Source organism: Trachypithecus francoisi, unplaced genomic scaffold (assembly GCF_009764315.1).
Source record: "Trachypithecus francoisi isolate TF-2019V2 unplaced genomic scaffold, Tfra_2.0 Lachesis_group0, whole genome shotgun sequence".
In the NCBI taxonomy this organism is placed as follows: domain Eukaryota; kingdom Metazoa; phylum Chordata; class Mammalia; order Primates; family Cercopithecidae; genus Trachypithecus; species Trachypithecus francoisi.
The window spans coordinates 75,012,031-75,038,824 of record NW_022681453.1 but is presented as its reverse complement, the minus strand read 5'-3'; the positions used below and the strand labels follow the sequence as shown (position 1 = coordinate 75,038,824).

Sequence of the window (26,794 nt, the reverse complement as noted above, 5' to 3'; positions counted from 1 at the left end):
AAGTTTGGAGATTAATATGTGACCTCAGTGTCTCAGTGGACACATAGTATTTTGCCAGGCAAAGAAGTAGAAGTTCCAACACCTAGAAATAATAAATATTTGAGGTGATGGATACTCAAATACTCTGGCATGATTATTACACTTGCTCTATATGTAAGATGTCTCACATGTACCCCATAAAAGTATACAAATATGTATCAATAAAAAAGTGTTCAAAAAAAAAGAAATATGGGACTGTCAGTCAAAAGGAACAGTGTGATCAAAGTCCGGCGTATTCAGGAACAGCAAGGGTTGGGTAGGGGTGAGGCAGGTAAGATAGGGGAGAACAGAAGATGGTTAGAAAAGTATAACAAATAATTCTTGGGGGCTAGCTCAAAAGTTGTGTTATATGACCATTGAAGGATTCTCTGTAGGCTATAAGATCCTATTACCCACCATGTCTGGATATTGAATTGTCACCATCTCTGCAGTTGTAAAGAATTATTGCTCTATCATTTTAATTATTTTATTTTTATTTGCATTTTACTCTTGCTGATTCCTCATCATTTTGCTCCGTGGCAGTCTGTGTCTGTGTGGAGTGTTGCAGGACGAGTGGAAATGACTGTTTCCAAGTTCATGGCAATTCAGCAGGCCCTTCAGCCAGATTGGTTCCAGTGCCTCTCCGATGGAGAAGTGTCTTGTAAGGAAGCAGCTTCCATAAAAAGGGTCAGAAAGTCTGTTGACCGATCACTTCTTTTCTTGGATAACTGTCTGCGGCTGCAGGAAGAGTCAGAGGTAATTCTGTACCACTAACTACTCCTTTCTCTTGACACTCTTGCCTCCCTTACATTCTGTGACACCACCTTTTCTGTTCCTCCTACTGCTGTGCTCCTCACTCTTTGTCTATTTTACTCTCTATTTTTATTTGCTTTTTGAACCCTAAGTATTATTGTTCTCTAGGATTCTATCTTAGATTTCTTTTTTCATCCTATTCTATGTGTTATTCCTGGGCAGCCTTCCCTTAGTTTTAATTGCTGAATAATTCTAAAAGTGTATGAACTATCAAGATCATTCTACTTAGCTTCAGAATTACATAATTACTGGGCTATAGGTAGGTTATGTCACTAGAATATTCCTCATACTCAGAAGTGACCGGACTCATCATCTTATCTCCACAAGCCTGTTCTTCCTTTTGCTCTTCCTTAATACTTTATCTCCATTTATGGCATCCACCAAGCTCCTCAGCCCAGAAATTTGAGCTTTTCTTATTCTTTTTTGAGTCTCACTCTGTTGCCCAGGCTGGAGCGCAGTGGCGCGATCTCGGCTCACTGCAACCTCTGCCTCCCAGGTTCAAGGGATTCTCCGGCCTCAGCCTCCCACATAGCTGGTATTGCAGGCATGCACCATCACACCCAGCTAATTTTTGTATTTTTAGTAGAGATGAGGTTTCACCATGTTGGCCAGTCTGGTCTCAAACCTTTGACTTCAGGTGATCCGCCCGCCTCAACCTCCCAAAGTGCTGGGATTACAGGCATGAGCCACTGTGCCTGGCCAAGAAATCTGAGCTTTTCAAGACTCCTTTTTTCACTCACATTTGATATCCAACTGTTCACTCTTCGCTGATTCCATTTGCCTAAATGTGTCTAGAATCTTCCCCTCCTTATCACTACCTTAAGCCATAACTGCATCATCTCTTACGTTTGTAATTACCTTTGAATTCTTCTCTCTGCCTCCATTCTCATCTTTATCCAATCCATCTTCCAGCCCTGTTATCCAAAAAATCTTTGTAAAGTACAAACATGAGCTCCTTGCCCACTTCCCTAAAAGAAGTTAATGAGTCTCCACTTCAGCTCTTACATGGCATGGACAGCCTGCTGTGGTGTGGCCTCTGCCTACTCCTCCAGCTCACTGTGGGCCACTTTCTCTTGTAACTTGCACTCTGGCCTTTCTGAGTTGCTTGGAATTCCTTGAGGCATTAGCTTGTTTCATTCTGTACACAGATTTCCTTCTGGACTGTTTCTGCTTTTCTTATCTCTAGCTGTATTCCCTCTTTTGCTTCCACATAGGCTCATTTCATTCCATGTATCATTCTTTTTTTTTGTTTTTTTGAGACAGAGTCTCACTCTGTTGCCCAGGCTAGAGAGCAGTGGGGCAGTTTTGGCTCACTGCAACCTCCACCTCCCAGGTTCAAGCAATTCTCCTGCCTCAGCCTCCCAGGTAGCTGGGATTACAGGCATGCACCACCATGTCTGGCTAATTTTTATATCTTTAGCTTATTTTTAGCTGAGACGAGGTTTCACCATGTTGGTCAGACTGGTCTTGAACTTCTGATCTCAGGTGATCCACCCGCCTTGGCCTCCAAAGTGCCACCTGTCATTCTATAGAACTGGTTCCTGATACTTCCAGGGAATTCAATTCATTCTTTGCTACCTCTTTAATTAGTATGTAGCTATATTTTAGCCCCAATCATATTGTATTTCAATGATTTCTTTATGCGTTTGTCTTTATTAAACTGTGGCCTCTTTAAGCTCAATTTCTGTGTGTAATTTGGGTATCTTCATCATGCAGCAGAATGCCTTCCCTGTCTTACTCACTGGCTCCTCTTATTCTGAATGCCCTTCAATATTGAAGTTCTCCAAGATTCGGTTTTTGGCTTTCTTTTCTTCTCCATATATTACCTGGGTTAGGGATGGCGAATGGGTTTCATCCGACACATAGTAAGCCTTCAGTAAATGTTTGCTCATGGTGAATGGTTGTGATGGGGTGAGGAAGATGAAGCTGTAGTGGTAAATCAGGGACACTGACAGCAGAGTTAATTAAGTTGGAAAAGGATTCAGAGAACAGTAGAGATGAGGGAACAGAAGATAGTGATCAAAGGAGAGAATTTTAATATCTAAGATCATGTATGTGGATAATCCTGAGCGATGATCACATCCCACTATGGCAAACGTTGAGTTTGAAGAACATCATTGTATTGAATTTAGCAATAAAAATATAATTTGGCTAATAAAGTTAATATAAATGAAGTAATTAGAGGAAACATAGTTATTCTGAATAGAATTCACAGTATATGTAACAGGAGTTTGGTGTGGGGACATTGCTGTGGGTCTGGGCAGTTAGTGTTGGTGGCTTGCTAGTAATTGTTTTGAGCCAGTCATTATCCTTGTAGGACTAGTAATGTTTGGGTAAGTAGAAAGCAGGACAGGGAGTGTGACAAAGATGATTGTTAGAAAGGTCAGATGAGCCTCAAGTCCCTCATCTCTGTTGTTGCAATCAGCCTCATCATTTCATATTACTTCTCCATATTTGTGGGGTTTTTTTTTTTGTTTCGTTTGTTTTTTGGAGATGGAGTTTTGTTCTTGTCGCCCAGGTTGGAGTGCAGTGGTGCGATCTTGGCTCACTGCAACCTCTGTCTCCCAGGTTCAAGCGATTCCTCCTGCCTCAACTTCCTCAGTAGCTAAGACTACAGGTGCACGCCACCATACCTGGCTAATTTTTGTATTTTTAGTAGAGATGGGGTTTCACTATGTTGGCCAGGCTGGTCTTGAACCCCTGACTTTGTGATTTGCCTCCCAAAGTGCTGGGATTATAGATGTGAGTCACCGCGCCCGGCCTTACTTCTGCATATTTATTGGTCAAATGTGTAGTCCCTTACCATATCCTTTATTATTGTCTTGACATGATTATTAAATAGTGCCCCCCCATTCTTAAGTGTTCCATTTTAGATAATAAATTATATGATCGTGCTTCTTACACCCAGGAAAGGGAGTTTCCCAAATAGTCATGCTAGTCATGTAAGCAGGCAGGCCTGTGTAACTCTCTGCTTTGTGTATCTGCATACATCTTTTCCCATGATTCCCTCCCTGTCTTATTCACTGGCTCCTCTTATTCTGAATGCCCTTCAATATTGAAGCTCTCCAAGATTCAGTTTTTGGCTTTCTTTTCTTCTCCATATATTACCTGGGTTAGGGATGGCGAATGGGTTTCATCCGAGGTGGTAGGGTGCAGCAAGAAGAGTGTCATCTGTTAGTTACATCTGCTGTCAAATCAGGAGTGGAGAGTTGTAGCATCATGCCAAGTGTCTGCCATTCTAGCCTGGGCAATCATGTTTGTATCACTCATGTTTGTATCACCCATACCTTTAGGTTCATTTAGGTTCAGTGGCTGAATTAAGATTGCCATTTGGACATTCTGCTGATTCCTCAAACTCAGAACACGCAGAACAGAGTAATCATCTTGCCTCATCCATTACTTTTCTAGGAGTCCCTGCCTTTTGCTCTTATCACCATCTCCCTGGACTTGCAAAACAGGGGCCAGGAGTCATTTGAGACTTTGTCTTTATCCTCTCCTTGGATGACTAATCAGTCAAGTTATGTTGATCCTACTTCCTGATGAGGTTTCAAGTTTTATCTTTCCTCTTCATCCACACGGCCACTGCCTTAGTCCAGGTCATCTCATCTTTCACCTGGATCATTAAAGTTGTCTGCTATTCCATTCTTCAGTCATACTCACCCTTAATTTATTCTTCACACGGCAGCCAAAGTTTTCTTTCTAGAGGAATGGTCTGATTATGTCCCTCCTGCTTAAACTAAGAAGTGAAATTCTCATTTCACAGTGTTCCAGGCCTCCTCTCTATCCCTTTCTTCTGCTGGAGAGCCATTGTTGATTTGTATATTTTCTTGCAAAACTTATTTTTGGCAATTACATACACACAATTAATACATAGATATACATGGCTGTATTACATGAGTATGATCATATATTCAGCAATTTGCTTATTTTTCATTTAACAATATCCTGAAACTCTTTTTCTATCACTGCATATATTGCTATATGTACTGCATTCTTTTTAAACAGCTGCATAGGAAGCCATACTGTGTATATATTATGATTTACATAAGCCTTTCCTCTATGGATACACATGTAAGTTGTTGCCAGTTTTTCATTATTCTAAACATCTTTGTAAGTAAACCTTGGCACATGTGAATGAGTATAGGAGAGATTGTTAGACATGGAATTTTAGGATCCATAGATAAAAGCATCGACATTTCTATAAGTGCTGCCCACTTTCCTTCCTAAGAGGTTGAACTGATTTTTCTCTGTGTTTATCAGGGTATGTAAGTGTCATTTCCCTTACAGTTTCACTTCTACTCTGTTGTTATCTGTGTTTTAACCTTTTTGTTATTATATGAGCAAAAATGGTATCTCGTTGTTTCCGATTTTGCATTACCTTACTAACGAGGTTTAGTAGTTCTTCATATGTGTATAGGGCGTTCACATTTATTTTTCTGAATTTCATATTTACATATTGTACGTAGATTTCTATGAGGTTGTCATTCATTTCTTTAGAGGATTTGTTGGAGCTCATTTTATGCTGTAGATATTTAAATATTTCTCCAAAGAGGAAGAGTGAGTTCTGCTTTGCCTTTGTTGATGGTATATTTTACTAGAGAAGTTTTACTGATTTTTTTTTTCTTTTTTTTTTGAGACAGACCCTTGCCCTGTCATCCAGGCTGGAGTGCAATGGCCCGATCTCGGCTCAGCGCAAGCTCCTCCTCCTGGACTCAAGCGATTCTCCCACTTCAGCCTCCCGAGTAGCTGGGACCACAGATGCATGCCACCACATCCGGCGAATTTTTGTATTTTTAGTAGAGATGGGGTTTTGCAATGTTGGCCAGGCTGGTCTTAAACTCCTGACCTCAAATGATCCACCCGCTTTGGCCTCCCAAAGTGCTGGGATTACAGATGTGAGCCACCATGCCTGGCAAGTTTTTATACTCAAACTTGTCAACCTTTTCCTGTAAGCTTTAGCTTGTTTAGGAAGGCCTTCCTTACAGATTGTAAAAATATTCAACATATTCTTCTAAAACTTGTATAAGTGTATTTTTTATGTTTAGCTCTTAGGTCCATTGAATTTGTGTTTTGAGGATGGTGTGTAGTAGTGGTCTTTATTTTATTGGTTTGTGAGTGGATAGTCAGTTGTCTCAACAGTTTCTAAGTTCCTAAGGTTATCTCTAGCTAAGAGGCTTGGAGATAGTCTAAAGCAGGCCTGGATAGTCATTACACAAATTAAAACTCTTCTTTTGTCCTTTTCCTCTTGTACCTGTTTAGTGTACACTTTATTTATTTATTTACATTTTTTTACTGAAACAAGGTCTCACTCTGTTACCCTGGGTGGAATGCAGTGGCACAGTTTCAGCTTACTGCAACCTTCGCCTCTCGGGCTCAAGCCATCCTCCCACCTCAGCCTACCGAATAGCTGGGACTACAGGCACAAGCCACCATGCCCAGCTAATTTTGTTTTTTTATTTTTTATAAAGACGAGGTCTCCCTATGTTGCCCAGGCTAGTCTTAAAATCCTGGGCTCAAATGATCCTCCTGCTTTGGCCTCCCAAAGTGCTGGGGTTACAGGCTTGCCCACTGCACCTGATCTAATTTAATCTAAGCCAGAACAAGACTACATATGTTGAATGCATCTTTCTCCTAAGTCTTTTCTTACCTGATGGGTAAAGTATGTTTTTCAAAGTATGTTCCTCAGAGCCCTAAAGGTTCTTAGGGAGAAGGGAGCACCATGCCCCTTAATGCTTCAACTGTAGCAGCTTCACTGAGGTCTCTTCTATACATTGGACTTCCATGTAAGGTTCATTTAAACAAAGGTCTCTGATACTGAAAATGGTTAAAAACATGTCATCCTTTTTTAACTCAGGTTCTTCAGAAGAGTGTGATCATTGGAGTGATTGAAGGTGGAGATGTGATGGAAGAGAGGCTGAGGTCAGCACGAGAGACAGTCAAGCGGCCCGTAGGTGGCTTCCTTCTGGATGGTTTTCAAGGAAATCCAACAACCCTGGAGACTAGATTGTGCTTGCTGTCATCAGTCACTGCGGAGCTGCCGGAGGACAAACCAAGGCCAGTTCAGTTAGGACACAGGCTGGCCTCATGGGATGCAGGGCAGGAGTGCTGGCTCATTGTATATTACATAGTGTCTGTGCATGGGCATGTTTTTGATGTTTTGATTATGTCCTTTCTGGGCTGAGTCTGCCGAGGCACTGAGGCAGACTGTAAGGGGAGTTTCTGTGAAGGCTGTCCTGGCCTTGATTTCAGAATGTAGCGTAGGGGATAACTACCATGTGAATTATGTTATTTGATCCTCCTAAGTGAGAGCAAGTATTATACTGTTTCCCCTCATTCTTTTGCCAATTACAAATATTGTTGTCTCTTCATTATAACATGATATCTGGAGACCAAGTATAAAGTCGTATGGAACTCTGGTTTAAACTGAGGAAAGTTGAGGACAGATACGGGATGATTAGTGGGATGAAGATGAGTTCCACCAACAAGAACTTAAGAAGCTCTTAGATTTGAGGCCGGTAGTGAGTGGTGTCAATTTTTGAAATGAAGGGAACTGACAACCCTAGTAGGATTGGTTCTTACATTTCCATAAATTGCAGAATTCACCTTGTGCTGGTAAGAAAAGATGATCTGCAAGATGTGAAGCTACAAATTCTGAGTTTCTGAATGCAGCTGGATGTCGTGTTAGGCTACTCACATTTTTTTAATGGTTTGTTATCTCAATGTGAATATTCATGGTTTTTTCCTGCATGTATATTAAGAAGTTTGGTTGTGGTGTGCTGCTCTACACTCCTTTAGTTGGATAGTGTACAATATATGTAATTTTACTACTTTTTTTTTTTGAGACAGTTTTGCTCTTGTTGCCCAGGCTGGAATGCAATGGCATGATCTCGGCTCACTGCCACCTCTGCCTCCTGGGTTCAAGTGATTCTTCTCCCTCAGCCTCCCGAGTAGCTGGGATTACAGGCATGCACCACCACACCTGGCTAATTTTGTATTTTTAGTAGAGACAGGGTTTCTCCTTGTTGTCAGGCTGGTCTCGAATTCCCGACCTCAGGTGATCCGCCCGCCTTAGCCTCCCAAAGTGCTGGGATTACAGGCGTGATTTTACTACCTTTTAAAGATCCAGGTACAGCTTAGAGGAAAGCACATGAACCATACATACAGCTCAATTAATTTTCACACGTCTGTATTTGTGTAAACACTACCCGGAATAAGGTATTTCCATCACCTCAGCCAGCCTTTGACCCCCAATTTTACCTAGTTCTTTTGTGTTCATTGCTCCCGCTCCTGTACTTGTTTCACTCTGGTGTACATAACACTTCAGCACTAGTATTTCTAGGCATTTTCTGGACTTATTCCTGTTAAGTGCTCACAGATGTCTGTTACTGAATTTAAAAGCTGGATTGTTTTTCTTTCTATCAGTATGTAGAAATGCCAGCTTCAGTTGGATAGGAGTTCTAAAATATTACATTACTTGAAGGAAACTGTAGTCAGGAAAACCAGCATATATTTAAGAGTTCTGCTTATTTAATATTACATGAGGCTTTTCTTTGCATTTCTGTGCCAGTTCATAGAAAGGGGCTATAGGTAGAAAAGCAAACATAAAAAAGAGCAGCAGCCAGCCAGTCAGCTGTGATTTAGTGCATCTCCACATCTGTTTTCATGAAGTGGCAAAACCTAGCTGAGTGCCATTAATAGTCTCAGAAGGCCTTACCTATTACAGGTTGAGTATCCTTTATCCAAAATGCTAGGGACCAGAAGTGCTTGAGATTTTGGATTTTTTCAGATCTTGGAGTATTTGCAGGGTACATACTGGGTGGGCACCCCTAATTTGAAAGTCCAAAATCCAAAATTCTCTGGTGAGCATTTCCTTTCAGCGTCATGTTGGCGCTCAAAAAGTTTCAGATTTGGGAGCATTTTGGATTTCAGATTTTCGGATTAAGGATGCTAAACCTGTACCTTGGAAAACACCATCTCATTCCACAGTGCAGACTTTTTATTAATGGAGAAAATATAAAGAAAGCCAACTAGGTTCTTAGATCCTATGGCCAGAGGTGAAATCCTGACAGCGAGAGTTGCTTTATAAATTAACTTATGAGGGATATAGTAGAGTAAAATGTCTTTATTGTACCAATTATGAAAAATTATAGGCAAAATACAGTTAAAACAAGCAAAATATTTCAGCAAGAAATAAAGCATACAGCTTTGCACTCCTAAAAAATCTATATAGTGAATAGGCTATAAAGTTTAGTTTATGACTAGGGAGGTTGTTCAGAAAGGATGATAGTTGAAAGGAAACTAACCTAACCTTCTTTGAACTTCTCTCTGAGATCAGAAACTGTACTATGGGCCGGGTGCAGTGGCTCACACCTGTAATCCCATCACTTTGGAAGGCCAAGGTGGGCGGATCACCTGAGGTCAGGAGTTCGAGACTAGCCTGGCCAACATGGTGAAACCCCATCTCTACTAAAAATATAAAAATTGGCTAGGTATGGTGGCAGGTGCCTGTAATCCCAGCTACTGGGGAGGCTGAGGCAGGAGAATTGATCTTGGGAGGTGGAGGTTTCAGTGAGCTGAGATTGCGCCATTGCACTTCAGCCTGGGCAACAAGAGTGGGAATCCCTCTCAAAAAAAAACAAGAAACTATACTATGTGCTTTCTCAAATATCTCATTAATTCTCGGAACGATTCTGTGAGGGTATATATTATTTGCTCTTGTTTTTAAGATTAGAAAACTAAAACTCAGAGAAGTTAAGTAATCTTTCCAAAGTGACACAGCAAATACATAAATGACAGAGGTAGTATTCAAGCCCCAGTTTTTCTGGCTCCAAAGCCATATGTTCTTTCTACTACATGTTTCTGTCTACTGCCTGCCACTCTAACCGTGATTGGTGTTTTTCATTATTATTATTTTTTTTTTTTTTGGTGCCTTGTTCATTAAAAGGACTTTCTGATTTCCTTCCTTGCATTGTCCTCATGTCACTGTTCTTATTGTTACTTTTACAGGCTCATATCTGGTATTGGTCGGCCAGATGAGGTGCTCAAGTGTATTGAAAGAGGAGTGGACTTATTTGAGAGTTTTTTCCCTTATCAAGTAACAGAGCGGGGAGGTGCCCTGACTTTCAGTTTTGATTACCAGCTGAATCCCGAAGAGATACGTAAGTCTTTTGAAGTTTATCTCTTATCCTTAAGTTTCTTCCATTTCCTATTAATTTTTGGCTTGAGTCACAAGACAGAAATATGTATATATAAAGCCAGTCTTTTACAAAACTACATCTTTGTTTCTTATCTGTGTGCCCTGGCATGTTGGCACACAAATCCAGGTACTTAATACTATACATGTAGCTCATCAATGTTAGGATGTGATTTTATAGTGAACAGAACCAAGAAAAACAAAACCTCCTCTGTTAACAGCCTGAAAAAAGAACATTCAGAGTGAATTGTGATGAAAATCATAAGAAAACCTTTGAACTGCTTGGTTAAAGTTAACTTGTTTTCTCACAAAAGAGTTTTTGTCTTTTCTTTGCAAACTTTATGCTATTAAAATACAGGGAGACTCATGATCCTCTGATCCTAGTGTTACTTCTTGCATTTTGGTGGTTTTTCTTTTTTCTTTTTTTTAATACACCAGGCTTTGAAAACTGTCTTCCTCTGCTAATGTTGCTTTGAAGGACTGCCATTTTCTTTTATTCTTTAGTTATCCAGAAGTTAAGAAAGTCAGTTTCAGATTCTAACACTTAACTAGAGGTACAAAAGGAGCTGGGATATAGACTTTGCTTGAAGTAAGTTTTCAGGAGAGTGTCTCCTGTGCAGTCTTCCCTCTGACCTTGAGAAATGGCCTTTCCTTTCCTTTCCTTTTCCTGCCATCCTTGAAACTTTTCCTTAACCACATCAACCTTAAATTTAAATAGGACCCAAAACTTCCTTAAAGATTCATTTTATTCCTCACAGGTAACTAAATTTCATTCAGATGTTATACTTTTATGAAGCAGCTTAACCATTAATCTAAATGGAATTACTCTGGAAACAAAATAAATCAAGTTGATCAAATTCTTAAATATATAGGAGATCAATTTTACTGTCCTTTTAGACAGACCAGAACATAATGTATGTGGCTAGGTATACCATTAACACTATAAATTTTCACATCTTCATTTACAAACTGAATTATTTCCACCAGAATAGAGGTAACTGTTAGTCATTCAGTACCAGGAATATGCAAAGCTCTAAAAAGAACCTGATTTGAGTTCTCTGTAATGAACAGTCATTTTTGGCCAGAGAAAGCCAAGTTTCTTCATGATTAGGAAAAAGAAAATAGTTTGAATGTTTAAACAAAGTATTATTAACTGTGTATGTATGGTAAATTCAAGTCCTTTGCCACTTACATACTGAGAATTCCAAAGAAATTACTTGACACCAGTTCTCCCAAATGACAAGAGTTTTCCAAAATGTCAGAGCTTAAAAAAATTTTTTTCAGAATAGGGTCTCACTCTGTTGCCCAGGCTGGAGTGCAGTGGTGTGATTATGGCTCACCGCAGCCTCAAACTCCTGAAAAAAGAACATTCAGAGTGAATTGTGATGGAAATTATAAGAAAACCTTTGAACTGCTTGGTAAAGTTTAATTTGTTTAACTTTAATGGGCACAAGCCATCCTCCCACCTCACCCTCCCGAGTACTGGGAGGTGCATGCCACCTTGTAGGCTGGGACTACAGGTGCATGCCACCATGCTTGGCCAATTTTTAAATTTTTTGCAGAGACAGGGTCTTGCTGTGTTGCCCAGGCTGGTCGTGCACTCCTGACCTCAGGCGACCCTCCTGCCTTAGCCTCCCAAAGTACTGGGATTACAGGTATGAGTCACTGCAGCCAGCTGAGGGCTTCATTATGGTTTCCCACATCAGCATGCAAATTTATGAGAACAAAATTATGACAGCTCTGTGCCCAGTGCTCAGGTTGCTTCTCTTATTCCTTTGACCTTGATAAAATTACCCTCCTAAGACCACCTGTCCTTCTCCTGGGACCAGCACTGAGATTTGTTATCATTTGTTCCCAAAATACTCCTTAACTACTTGTCCCTGTTTCAGGCAGTTGGCTTTTTGTAGAGTAGCTGGTGTTTCTTTTGCAGTGCAAGGAATGTTTCTTCTTAAAGCAGAAAGTTGAAGGGAACAATTCAGCTTGCCATTTAATTCTGGATAGTCTGGGTGCCCCAGAGGGCCAGAGTCTCCACATAGAATACATACATTAAAACCATGTTCTACTTCAGACTATTTGGAATATAGGTAACTCGAAGCCCAATTTATTTGCATGTACATTGTGATAAGGGATAGTGATAACCCCACCACACACACACACACACACACACACACAACACCAACTGTTAACTTTTGTTGGTTTATTTATTTATTATTAAATAGAGATGGGGTCTTGCTATGTTGCCCAGGCTGGTCATGTACTCTTGACCTCACGCAATCCTCCTGCCTCAGCCTCCCAAAGTTTTGGGATTACAGGCATGAGCCATCATGCCTGGCCACCAACCATTTTTTAAATTATTTCTTGATGGTAAGATTGTATGTTATATATTTGTAACTATAATTTGCTTAAATATTATTGAATCTCTAAATTGTTTTGGTGTTGTAGATAAGAGGACTGTGACCGTCTTGGAGCATATTGCTGTTTTTCATTTCTTGTGTGATTTCCTTAGGATAAATTCTCAGGAGTGAAATTACAGAGTCAAAGATCATGTAATAATAACTAAAATAAAGTGTTTCCAATGGCCACTTCTTATCTGATCATCATTCAAGGCTTTTTATTGGTTTGTCCTTCAGTATTACAACAAAATGGAACACAAGAAGAAATAAAATGTGTGAATCAAATAAAGAAAATGGAAATAACTGGTTGCAACCAAGAAATAACATCATTTGAAATTAATCTGAAGGAAAAAATGTAAGAAATTTTTAAAGGTTTAGATTTTACTTTCTGATTTCTGAATTTTAGTCTGTTTTAAAAGTTTATGGGACTATTCTCAATTTATGATTTCATAAAATATTGATAGTTGGGTATTATTTAGGCCTTCTCAAATTCAGTTTCAAAAAAACTCTTTATTTTCTGCAGATGAATTTGTAGACTTTGTCTTGTCAGAAGACCAGAGCCAGGTAATGATTGCTTTAGAAAAGCTGACAGAAAGATTAGACCAAATCCATTGTTTGGTGTCTTTTATTCCTTTAGAGCATAATAAGGATTTCAAGATAAAACACAACAAACTTTTAAATTGTAGGGTGCCTAACATCTTTGTTAGATACAGGCTATAAATCTTACATAAAATATTTATAAAGAACAAATTAAGATACAGATTGAATTGAATATCCCTTCTTCAAAATGCTTGGAACCAGAAGTGTTTCAGATTTCTTTGATTTGTTGTTGTTGTTGTTGTTTTTGTTGTATTTTAGAACATTAGCATTATACTTACCTGGCTGAGCATCCGTCATCTGAAATCTGAAATATTCCAATGAGCAGTTCGTTTGAGCATCATGTTAGTGCTCAAAAAGTTCTGAATTTTGGAGCATTTCACATTTTAGATTTTCAGGTTAGGGATACTGAACCTGTGTCTTGTAATTTTTATATTTGGTCAAAAGTAGTAATCATCAGTGAACCAGTGAGTGATTTTTCTTTGAGTCTGACACACTCATGTTAGTACTAGGGTGGGTTTTTTGTCTTATGTAAAGGGAAATCGTATGGCTTATGACTTATTTATATCTATCTAGTGATAGTACAGACTTGAGAGTTCATGAAAGAATGTGAAGATCCTTGTTCTTACTCATATTCTGTTGGGACTCCTTTAATTGTAGGTCAGAAATGGTAATGTCTACTGCATTTGACTTCTTAAAACATAACCAAGGAGATAGATTTGCTTTTGTCTTTCTTTTCTTTTATCCTTTTTTTTTTTTCTGTCATCCACTGACTCACAAATGATTTATTTATGTTTTTAAATTTTTAAGGTAATATAAATGGTTACTACTAAAATTCCCTTCATGTTATAGATTTAATTGGAAATCGTACTATTATTATTGGCACTAGACTTTCAGTTTTTGTGATTTGTAGACAAATTCTAGCACTGCTCTTGACTGTGTGACTTTGGTCTGGTCAATTTACTTTTTTTTTTTTTTTGCGACAGTCTCACACTGTTGCCTAGGCCAGAGTGCAGTGGCACGATCTCGGCTCACTGCAACCTCCGCCTCCTGGGTTCAAGCGATTCTCCTGCCTCAGCCTTCCAAGTAGCTGATATTACAGGCATGCACCACCATGCCTGGCTAATTTTTGTATTTTTAGTAGAGACGGGGTTTCACCATGTTGGCCAGGCTGGGCATGAACTCCTGACCTCAATCCACTTATTTTTAATAGTTGATTAAAGGTAACACCTGGCCAGGCATGGTAGCTCACATCTGTAATCCCAGCACTTTGGAAGGCTGAGGATGGAGGATCACTTGAGCCCAGGAGTTCAAGACCAGCCTGAACAACATAGCAAAACCCTTTCTCTAAAACAGATTATCTAGGCGTGGTGGGAGGCTGAGGTGCGAGGTTGCTTGAGCTCAGGAGTCCGAGACTGCAGTGTGCTATGATTATACCACTGCGCTCCAGCCTGGGTGACAGAGCAAGACCCTGTCTCAAAAAAAAAGTTAACACCTATGCAGTGCCTAGGCTTAGTAGTGCCCAGCAGTGTTCAAGTCCTTTCACTGTACTAATTCATTTCATCTTTGTAACAACTGAGATAGGCACTGTTATTACCTTTGGTTCATGGATGAGAAACAAGTCACAGAGAGTTGTTAAGTGACTGTGACTTGCCCAAGTGAGTTGTGAAGCCAGGAATCAAATTCATACAGGGTAGCTCCAGGCCCTCCCTCTCAACCCCCATAGTAATCTTCTTCTGTAGAATGACAATAAAAATGGTTATCTCTAAGAATGAATGCGAAGGTTAAATGAGACAGTATATGTGAAAGCGTTTGGTAAACTGCAAAAAGCTGTGTAAGTAGAAGTCTACCATGTCTTTTGATAATAATTCTGGTGGTAAGTGGGGAAGAAGTGTCACTTACTTCTCTCCTAAATGTCAAACACTTACAAGTGTTTCCTAACATTATGTGCCTTTACAATGTGATTAGTAATAGTCAATATGAGTGAGCGACCACATGAATTTATTCTGATGCTCCTTCGTAACCCCAGACTCGGAGTTTGCATCAGTCAGAGAAAAACTCCGCGGTCTCCTTGACTCATTGTGTTCTTTGTTAACTTTTTTTTCTTTTTCTTTTTTGGGATGGAGTCTCGCTTTGTTGTCCAGGCTGAAGTGCAGTGGTGTGATCTCGGCTCACCACCTCGGCCTTCCGGGTTCAAGTGATTCTCCTGCGTCAGCCTCCCGAGTAGCTGGGACTACAGACACGCACCACCATGCCTGGCTAATATTTGTATTTTTAGTAGAGATGGGGTTTTGCCATATTGGCCAGGCTGGTCTTGAACTCCTGACCTCATGATCCGCCTGTCCCGGCCTCCCCAAATGCTGGGATTACAGGAGTGAGCCACCGCATACAGCTCTTTGTTCACTTTTAACCATATTGCCATTTTAAGCAGGTGCACAGCACTGAACATTTGCTAGTGATGTTATTAACCACTGGTAACTTTACCAGCAGAATAGATAGCTGAGGTTGTGGATTTCTTGTATTCCCTACTTTCTGGAATGTCACCGTGACTTCTCTCTTAGGTACCAGGAGGACTTTAACCCGCTGGTGAGAGGATGTTCCTGTTACTGCTGTAAGAATCACACTCGGGCATACATCCACCATCTGCTGGTGACCAATGAGCTGCTGGCCGGAGTCCTGCTTATGATGCACAACTTTGAACACTACTTTGGGTTTTTCCATTCCATCCGGGAGGCACTAAAAAATGACAAACTGGCACAGCTGAAAGAGCTCATCCACAGGCAAGCATCTTGAGATCTTGCAAATACAAGTCTCACTCTTCACACTGAGCCTGTATCAGTGTTGTAAGATGGGAAGACATGAAGAAGAAGTAATCTGAGACTTAGTTATTTATATTTTGATATAAGGTCTGCTAAAGTAAAGATTATTTGTACCAAACTGCCCACATGAGGGTGAAGCGATTTCTTCTAAAGACTTAAATGACCTGGATTGAACAGAGAGAATTGAACTGTGACCTTTTAAACTTCTAGACTAATTCTTTTAGTTGATAGAGATTCATTTAGTCAAAGACAAAAGCTTTAGCTGTGAGGGCACAACCTTGAAGTGGGAGTGACAAGATTCTGAGGGACCAACGAATGGGATGGAGGCTTGAAGGGAAATGGTGTGAGATGCATGGCCTCTGGACATATGCCTGTTGATTTGAGAAGAAATCTGGCTTGTTTGAGGGTTTCCTTTAGTTCACCTTCATACTCTCAGGAGACTCTTTTGGATACTTTTGTCTTCTACCCTGCCCTGGCAGTGCAGCCAATCAGAAATGACTCTTGTGACTTAACCGGGCTCGGATATCCCTGGAATGTGGGACGGGCTTGAACATTGCTCCTGTGATCATCTGTCCCAGGTCACACTCCTCCATTTGACCACATGGCCTATTTGTAGCTTCTTTTTAGAGCCAATGTAATTGCCTGTTAGGAGCCAAAAGTTTGCCCAGCTGCTTTCATCTGGTTGTGCAGATCCATTGTGGTCTGCCTTCCAGGCTCATTAATAGTCTAACTAAGTAATAACTGAAGCCCTATCTCTTGTGAAGATTCATTCTCAATGTGTTCACTTGGACAGAGCCCTGCCTGGCCTAACGATTAGAAGATTAGTCTCCATCCTCCTCAGATATGACTCCTGGGCAATTCACTTAACTTCTCCATGGCTGTTTCCTGCTGAATAAATAGGGACAGGCATAATGGATAGGAATGAATGAACTTTTAAGATATTGTCTAGCTCTAAAATTTGAAGAATAAAACGTTTTAGATTAGAGTCATAACCTTAGTAGCCCTAATTGTCATCCTGGGAGACAGACAACAGTAGGGATATTTGAGAGCCTAAAGAGAGGTTTGGCCTGTGGGTTTTTAAATGGTTATTGAATTGGTATCAGGAGATCCTGAAGCTGGTAGGGGAAGGTGATTCTCTAAGTTATCTCTATGTTTTTCAAGTTTTCTTTAAGGAATACACATACACCCACATGCACACACCATAGTTTTTATACAAACAGCAATAACAAAACCAAAAAGATACCCCTTTTTTTGTAGGGGTAAGAAATACATTTGTTTTATACCTCTATGCTATATTTTGCTGTTCAAAATTTAGTGGGCATTACTTAATATTGTTTCTAATTATTTTGTGGCTGCTGTATGTTTTATGTGTTGGGAGCCCATTGTATTAGGCCGTTCTTCGATTGCTATAAAGAAATACCTGAGACTGGGTAATTTGTAAAGAAAAGAGGTTTAGGCCGGGCACGGTGGCTCAAGCCTGTAATCCCAGCACTTTGGGAGGCCAAGACGGGCGGATCACAAGGTCAGGAGATCGAGACCATCCTGGCTAACCCGGTGAAACCCCGTGTCTACTAAAAAATATAAAAAACTAGCCGGGCGAGGTGGTGGGTGCTTGTAGTCCCAGCTACTCGGGAGGCTGAGGCAGGAGAATGGCGTAAACCCGGGAGGCGGAGCTTGCAGTGAGCTGAGATCCGGCCACTGCACTCCAGCCTGGGTGACAGAGCGAGACTCCGTCTCAAAAAAAAAAAAAAAAAAAAGAAAAGAGGTTTAATTGGTTCACAGCTCTGCAGCCTTTATAGGAAGCATGGTACTGGCATCTGCTTGGTTTCTGGGGAGGCCTCGGGAAGCTTACAATCATGGCAGAACGTGAAGGGGGAGCAGGCACATCACGTGACAAAAGCAGGAACAAGACTCAGAGCAAGAAGTCACTTATCAGCAAGGGGATGGCCCAAGCCATTCATGAGGGATCCCCCTTTGTGCTCCAAACACCTCCCACCAGGCCCCATCTCCAGCACTGGGGATTACATTTCAACCTGAGATTTGGGCTGGGACAAATAGTCAAATTATATTACCCATCTATATGGTTTTCTTTTTCATAGTATGGGAATGTCTATGAATAAATTCATGGGTATCCTCATAAATCTTCCATGAATGGCAAGGGGTACTTATGGAAAACAGTTTCCCAAGGATCTGATTGTTTTGAAACGTGTTGGATTGGACTTGTTCAAATATTCATATTTTTGTTCAATGCTAAATGCATCGTTAGGGGAGTAGTGGTAAATATTCCAGAATCCATATGAAATTCATGAGTTTATTTATGTCCAAAACACTGAAAACTGTGTCCAATATTGTTCAGTTTCCTGGGTCTTTTTCTTATTAGCACATTTGAGAAAAATACTCCTTTCCTTTATTGTAGCAAATCTATTAAAGGCAATAGCGAATAAAACATTTTTAATTTAAAAAATGTACTGTGTTTGGCTTTCTGTAAATGTAGTAGGTCTGTTAAACAAAATATTAAATTTCTGTAATACCAGAAATGTTCTAGAGATTTCTCATCAGAAGAAAAAAATGTTTATCTGTGTTCATTGTTTTGAGAACATCCATGATAAATGTAAAATCCAAAAAGGAACTATTCAATTATATACATTATGAATATTCCCTTATCTATCTGTATTAGTCTGTTCTTGTGTTTCTATAAAGAAATACCAGAGGCTGGGTAATTTATAAGGGAAAGAGGTTTATTTGGCTCACAGTTCTATAGGCTGTACAGGAAGCATGACGCCAGCATCTCCTGGTGAGGGCTTCAGGAAACTTACGATTGTGGTGGAAGGCAAAGGGGAAGCCGGTGTGTCACGTGGTGAGAGAATGGGGAGGTCCCAGACTCAAACAACCAGATCTCATGTGAACTGAGGGAGAATGCAGTCATCACCAAGGAGACGGTGTTAAGCCATTCATGAGAGATGTACCCAGATACCTCCCACTAGGCCCCACCTTCAACACTGGGGATTACATTTCACCATGAGATTTGGAGGGGACAAACATCCAAGCCATATCACTTACCTCTTTAAGTTATATAATTACGAGCCTTAAGGCCGTGCTAGCACATAATAAAAATCATAATCACAATCTATGGAGTATCTTAAAGGTGCCAGGCATCTTGGTAAATGCTTTTCATATATAACTATTGACTCTTAGAGCATGGCTGTGAGGTGTTGCTGTTGTCCTGTGGGCTACATGTGCTACTGCTAGTTACTCCCTACTGGAAAAACTGAAGCCAGCTATTTAAGAACTGAATTTTAAGAGGGTTGACTAGCCTGCCTGAGTGCCCACCAGATATTTCAGGAAAGTTAAATAGTTTGCCTGAGGGCCTACGACTACTCAGCTCCCAGGTAGACTCTAGCTCCACCTGACTTAATGATTATCCACTGTACTAAATAAATTCTTATTTTGACTGACTTCTGGGTTGAGAGGGCTAAGAGAATCAGGGACTGCATAGAGGGGCCTCCTGGCCTTGGGGTATTGGGTGCTTTAGGAGCTTTGCTGCAATTTGGCCTTGGCTTCAGTTTTTCCAGTAGTGAACAGCTAGCGCTAGCACATGCCCCATGGTACCATGCTGGCATTTGTAGGTGCTCAACAGGGGTTGCCCTTCCACAGCCTCAAATTTCTACCCCCCTTCCCAGTTTGGGACTGTGACCACACCCTGAATGGTGTTGAAATGTTTGGGTACTGTGATTAGTTCAAGTGGACTCAGGTAATCAACTGGAGTCTGAGGTTTCTTATATATTTTGGGGGAGGTTTATTTTGTTACTCCTTGGAATAAAGGGAAAATATTCTAAAACAGTTTTAAACCAAATACTTGTGTAATGAAAGCATTTTAATAGAAATTTCAAACAAAGACCATCAAAGGGTCAAGGCTAGAGTGGAAAGCAACTATCTTATCCAGGGTGTTTTTTCTGTAGAGGCAGCTTGGAGCTCAGTAAGAAACCACAGAGTTAAATGATTACCCTGTGCCTTCCTGATTAGGAACAGGCTGCTCTCTGCAGTTTGATTAGTCTTGCTTGTAACTATGGGATTACAGCTTATTAAAACTGACAGTGCTGTAGGGCAGGGAGCCTGGAAGGTCAAACTTCCATGCTGAGCCAGCCACCAGCAAGGCTCTGCCTTTACCTACAAGTTTGGTATAATTGGCATTCATTTTAATATCCTTTTTAATCTCTTCACTTTCTTTTCAACCTTTGTGTCTCTTACTGATTTTACACCTTTTCTTTCCTTGCTTCTTCACAAGGTCCCCTGATTTGTGAGCACAAAACCCAAATAACAGTGGGCAAAGAATGAAACAAGCCCAGCGTAAGCAGTGTGATTTAGTGTAATCAGGCACTCTTATTCCTCCCGAAAATCCGGCTTCATGCCCCTAGTTCAGGTGTAAATACATAGCACTCTGCCACTGCCCCCCTACCTTTTATTCTCAAAAGTGCTGGTCAAGTTAAATGGTCACCCTAATGTGAAGGGTAGAGATGATCAAACTAGAGAACAGGTGCCCATTTCAATGGGACAGCTGCTGCTCACCTCCGGCTGATTGCTGCTGTGGCTCCAGTGCCGCCAGATATTTCAGTCTTTCAGGAGAAGCCAAAACTCCGGGTTTTCAGTTGAAATTTCACAATTTTTAAATGCTGGGTCAATTTTTAAACAATATTCTGCTAGCCAAACAAAAGGTAGGGGTGCCCTAGTTTGCAACCTCTGGCTTAAAATCTGGAAGAAGGGCTTTGGCATCTTCAGCATTTAAAAATTTCTCAACAACTGATCGTAATATACAGAAAACATACGTGTGGTTTCTAGTTCCTGCAGTTGTTTACAGATTCCCACATTAAGAGAGCCCATGTTGTCCCATCTCTTTTGCAGGATCCCCAGATAACTCCCAGAACCATTCTAAATCTGCCAAAAGGGAAGGTATGCAGCAGCTTATTCAACCTGTTTTATGCATGAGAGATTTTAGGCCTGGAGAAGAAAGATTAGCAGCTGGCACCGGGTGCGCTTGCTCACACCTATAATCCCAGCACTTTGGGAGGCCAAGGCGGGTGGATCACCTGAGGTCAGGAGTTCAAGACCAGCCTGGCCAACGTGACAAAATCCCATCTCTACTAAAAATACAAAAATTAGCGGGGTGTGGTGGCACATGCATGTAGTCTTAGCTACTTGGGACTGGAAATCATTTGAACCCGGGAGGTGGAGGTTGCAGTGAGCCGAGGTCGTGCCACTGCTCTCCAGGTCTGGGTGACAGAGTGAGACTCTGTCTCAAAAATAACAACAAAAAAGAGAGCCCATGTTGTCCCATCTCCATTGCGGGATCGCAGATAACTCCTAGAACCATTCTAAGTCTGCCAAAAGGGAAAGTATTCAGCATCTTAGCCTATTTTATGGATAAGAAATTTTAAGTCTGGAGGAGAAAGACTAGCAGTTGGCTGTGTCTTTCCTCTTGGGAGTGTCTTAGTTCAAGCTGCTATAACAAAATATCATAGACTGGGTGGCTTAAAACAAAAGAAATTTATTTTTCACAGTTCTGGCAGCTGGAAGTCTGAGATGAGGGAGACAGCATGGTTGGGTTCTAGTAGGGGCCCTCTCCCTGGTCGCAGACTGCTCTTGTCTTTTTGTATCTCCACATGGTGGAAAGGGGTAGAGAGCACCCTGGAATCTCTTTTATAACGGCACGAATCCCACTCACCAGGACTCCACCCTCATGATCTAAATTACCTTTCAAAGGCCCCACCTCTGACTACCATCACATTGGGGTTGGGATTTCAACATAAACTTTTTTTTTTTGAGATGGAGTCTGAAGTGCAGTGGTGTGATCTTGGTTCACTGCAACCTCCACCTCCTGGGTTCGAGTGATTCTCCTGCCTCAGCCTCCTGAGTAGCTGGGATTACAGGTGCCTGCCACCTCACCCGGCTAATTGTTGTGTTCTTAATAGAAACGGGGTTTCACCATGTTGGTCAGGCTGGTCTCAAACTCTTGACCTCGTGATCCGCCCACCTAGGCCTCCCAAAGTGCTGGGATTACAGGTGTAAGCCACCACGCCCAGCCTTCAACATAAACATTTTGTGGGGACACAAACATTCAGTCCATAACAAGGAATTTAAACTTGCACACATTTCTTTCTAGTTAGCATTTTGGCACTCCTAAATCTCACCACCTATTTTCTGCGGTGCCAGTGCCCTTGTAGGGTCAGCATCGATTTCCCAGTATTCACTTTACAGTGATTCCTTCTGGCCTCACTGGACCAGCTAGTACAGGACATAAGATAAGAGCTCCTATTGCACCTTCCAGCATTAATAGCAATAGTCCTGGACGACACTATGAAATCTCAATTACTGTTTGTCAAGTGAACAAATATTCTCAGAGTAGTTGAGGCATTCTCTTCACTGTTTTGGCCAACTGAGTGCTGATTGGAAGTGTCTTGCACAGCACTGTGTGGTAGGACCTATGTGAATGTCAGTGGTGGTTTTATGTCACTTTATGCTAGGCAAGCTCCCGGTGACCTGACACATTCTAGATTTTTTGGATGCTTTTTTTTTCTTCTTTCTGTTACTTGGTACCATTATCATCTTTTAGTGTGACCTCAAAGCAATTTCCCCTGCTCTGACGAGAGGAACTCAGAGTGAACTTTCCTTTTGTTCTCATTCCTCACAATCTACTTTGAGACCAGGAGTTGCCAAGGAGTTCAAACGGCCAATGTTTCCCAGTGCAATTCAGAGGGATTCGTGCGTCCTTTCTGCACACTCTTCCTAATGCTCACCTCTCTCCCTGAACTGCTCTCCCCTGCTGTCGGCTCCTTTGTCTGTGAAACACATTTTCTCTTATTATCACCTTGTTCCCTGCCTGCCTTGGATGGTTTCAGCTTGTCTCTTAACATCAAGATGTTGCTATTAACAGTCTTCTCTTTCTTAACAGCTTAGAGTCACTTCCTTTTATTCAGTCCTTTTCCTTTTCCCTCCCAAACCACAAAATCATCTCTTTTGGCCTCAAATAAAAGTTGTATAACCATTTCATAACCACTGCTTTAGAGTTGCTATCAAAAAGGCACAAAAAGGAGGACGTAAAAGTAAGGGGAGAGAAACCAAAAGGAGAGGAGGTGAGGGATACTCCGATAATCAAGAAACAGGGCATGTGTGCATCTTCAGAATTCTCCTTTGGTGAAGACATTCAGGCAAGATTAGCCCTCGAGACTGACCATAGCAAACTCAGTAGTCTAGTGAAATTTTCCTTAATTTGTATGGACAGATGGGAAGGTGTTCTCCCGTCTGAGGCTCTGTTTTCCTTCCAAATAGTTAAAATATTTTCTTTGAACTCTCCCAGAATCATTTATTTTTGTCATAAATCCATTCACAGAATCCAATTACATAACAGATATGCGTTTTCCACACCCCCCAAAAGCTAAAATATTTACTCACATTTTCCAGCATTTTCCATTTTCTACTCTTTATTTTTTAGTTTAACAAACTTAACGTTTCCATCACAATTCTATTTATTGTTCCCCCACAATGCTAGCTGAAAATACCAACTGCAAGTATACTCCATTCCCACACAGTAATTGCACTTCAAAAGACAAGAGAGTGACAAAGTATGTTCAATTTTTTTCTTTTTTATTCTTGAACTGATTTTGGTTAGACTCTCCAGTTTTACATTGTTTTTTGTAGAAAGTTGAAAAAGTCAGTTCCACTTTATAATTTTTCCACCTAAACATTCACCTATTACCATAAATCCAACATGTCTAAAACCAAATTTACTATCTTCCTTTAGTCAGACTAGTTCTGCACTTCAACTTCCTTGCACCTGTCTTCCAGCCAAATCAGCTGGAAAGCTTACGCCTTGGATGAATGATGTAATACATAGAAGGGATGGGTGTAAGGCATTTCAAGGAGGATCAACAAGACTTGGTGACTGACTCAGAGGAGGCAGTTAAGGCCTGACTCCACGAAGATTACCACCCATCCTGTCCCTCACTTTCTTCTTGTCCTCCTCAACTCCACTCTCTTTCTCCTGTACCAAGGCTAAACTGGCAACCTGAATGTCTAAGCCCGCCATAATCTGACCCTAACCAATTGCCGTGCACTTTTCCACTTTTCCTAAATGGTATATCCTAATCCTACCCATTCTCAAGGTCCAACCCAAGAACCAAATCTTCTATAAAAACTTGCTCTTCTAGAATTCTAGAATCTCAGGATTGGAAGAGGAGAGGCTTCTATTCTGATTACCTTTGTTCATAAAGGCACTAGCAACCAGAGGTCTTGGCGTTTGATTTCATCAGTGCGTCAGTTCTGTGAGCCTCATCTTCCAACCAGACTATCAGGTCTGTAAGGGAAAGATAATCCCTCAGCATTTGCCGTGTCTGCACCCTCACCCCTGCCCCACTGAAATCAAGGGAGAATGTATGATTAATTTTCTTCTCACCATGTGTCTGTAGTATGTTCTCTACTTCTCCATCTTTAACACATCACTTTAAAAGAAACTTTACCTGTTTCTTTTTTCATTATGATTTGTTCAATTCTGTCTCAATTTTTTTTGAGATGGCGTCTCACTCTGTTGCCCAGGCTGGAGTGCAGTGGCACTATCTTGGCTCACTGCAATTTCCACCTCCCAGGTTCAAATGATTCTCCTGCCTCAGCCTCCTGAGCAGCTGGGACCACAGGTGCATGACACCACACCTGGCTGATTTTCATATTTTTTTAAGTAGAGACAGGGTTTCACCGTGTTAGCCAGGATGGTCTTGATCTCCTGACCTTGTCATCTGTCCGTCACCTTCTTTATTGCTCATGGCAACCCTCTGAGGTTGACATTATCTTTTCCAATTTACAGAGGAGAAATTGGGCCAGGTGAGGTGGCTCATGCCTTAATTCCAGCACTTTGAGAGGCCCAAGTGGGAGGATCACTTGAGGCCAGGAGTGTGAGACAAGGCTGGGCAACAAAGCGAGACCCCCATCTCTACAAAAAATAAAAAATAACTAGCTGGGCATGGTGGTACACACCTATAGTCCTGGTAAGCCATGAACTCCAATCTCAGTGACAGAGCAAGACTGTCTCAAAAAAAAAAAAAAAAGAAAAAAGACGCAAAGCGAGGGATCCAGGATTTGAACTCTAAACTCAGTACTATGACTCAAAAGCCCAGGATTTTCCCCATTTTACCCCGGACCTTCCTAAATTGTGTTTTTCTTACACAGAGCATCTGCTCTCCTTCAAGAACAACAACCAAAAGTAGGCGGAGTGGCTCACGCACAGTGGCTCACACGCAGTGGCTCACGCCTGTAATCTCAGCACTTTGGGAGGCCGAAGTGGGGGAATCACGAGATCAGGAGATCAAGACCATCCTGGCTAACACGGTGAAACCCCGTCTCTACTAAAAATACAAAAACAAAATTAGCAGGGCGTGGTGACGGGCACGTGTAGTCCCAGCTAATTTGGAGGCTGAGGCCGGAGAATGGCGTGAACCCGGGAGGTGGAGCTTGCAGTGAGCCAGGATTGTGCCACTGCACTTCAGCCTGCGCAACAGAGTGAGACTCCATCTCAAAAAAAAAAAAAAAAAAAGTAGGTGGAGGCCTATCCCAAACTGAATTTTTGTGTGGGTGATCACCTCTCCTATTTGCCCTCTGGGCTACCCCTATAATTACTCCCTGGTATTAAGGGCTGTTAAGTTGGGATGACTTATTAACTATTCTTCTTTCTATTTGTGGTCTCAGAAATCTGAACTACACTTTAATGAGAAGAGGGCTGAGAAGCGACGCACAGATGGTAATTTTGTTTTGGTTAAAATCTCATACATTTGCATATAATGAAAAGCAAAAGGACTTTTAAATCATAGAAAGGGAAAAAAATAGCTTAGTCTTTCTCCTTGTCAGGAAGAAGCTTCTTTGGTGACACGTAGTATATGATTTTAGAGCCAGAAGGAATGTTACAAATTATCTATCCAACCCCTTCATTTGACAGAGGCAGAACCCAGGCCCAGACAGTGTGTGACTAACCCAAGGTCCAACAGGAAATGAGAGGCAAGGCTGGAACTAGAGTCTAGGTATCCTTTTTCCACCCTAGCTCTTCTCTAGGTCCTTATCTCTTGTTCTGCCTCCATTCAGCCTCGTTGGTAACTTGTACCTCACAAACTAGGTGTGGTACAGACATTGTTGCTACTCTGACAGTGGCTATAGCCTTTCTGGCTGCTGGGATAGCAGTGATTCTTGAACACAGAGACATTCTGTTTGTAGATATATTTTAGGAGACTTCATTATTATGACTGTGGGTGTAATGGAATTTGGCAAAAGACATCTCAAGCCCAGGTCAGAAAGATGATATAGACCAAGCCCTTTCCAATGTATTATGCCATTTATAATTCCCTCCCTGGCCTATGCCCCTCCTATAATTACACTTTTATGATTTTTGTGGGTTGCTGGTTTTTATCAGAAGAGGGGAGGAAGTGAGCATCTTCCAGGGCCTGATCAGGTGATCCTGTCTTTTTCTCATGGGTCCTTGATGGTCTATGGAATTTGTTCTAGCCGATAAGCACAGCAACCCAATCTTAATCAGGGACTTCCCAACATATTGGCACCAAGGATTTTGCTCATTTGTATGCATCTTCCCCATCCGAATTCTCTGATACCTAGAATTCATTTATTCACCTAGTGAAGAAAAATTTATCCACTTCCAACTAAGTGTCAAGTGTGCTCCAGACACTGGATTAAATGACAAAAACCCTACTTGCCTTCTTGCAATTTACAGACCAGTAGCAAACTCCAAAATTACGTATATACTACATGGAGTTAGAAAGCTTCACTTTACTCATGCAGTCTATCAAATCGAAGTCCAGCCACAAAAGAACTGTCCTAATGTAACCACCCAATGGGTTCTTCTTGCCTGCTGTCCGGATAGAGCTGATTTAAGACAGGGGAATTGGAATAGAGAAAGAGTTTAATTCATGCAG

General features: G+C 41.2%; 1 protein-coding gene across 2 annotated transcripts in view; it reads left to right on the top strand.

The window, feature by feature from the left end:
* The window catches only part of QTRT2 (queuine tRNA-ribosyltransferase accessory subunit 2), a 31,734-nt gene extending 13,436 nt beyond the window's left edge, over positions 1 to 18,298 (top strand). The window contains exons 5-10 of one of the 2 annotated variants that reach the window (XM_033211225.1): positions 562 to 774; positions 6,686 to 6,885; positions 9,838 to 9,989; positions 12,655 to 12,772; positions 15,576 to 17,283; positions 17,599 to 18,298. In XM_033211225.1, coding sequence (XP_033067116.1) covers positions 562 to 774; positions 6,686 to 6,885; positions 9,838 to 9,989; positions 12,655 to 12,772; positions 15,576 to 15,807 — 915 coding nt within the window. In that variant the 3' untranslated portion in view covers positions 15,808 to 17,283; positions 17,599 to 18,298. The remainder of the gene's footprint in view (positions 1 to 561; positions 775 to 6,685; positions 6,886 to 9,837; positions 9,990 to 12,654; positions 12,773 to 15,575; positions 17,284 to 17,598) is intronic. The other variant, XM_033211226.1, reaches the window with a different exon arrangement.
* The last annotated feature ends 8,496 nt before the right edge of the window (positions 18,299 to 26,794 follow it).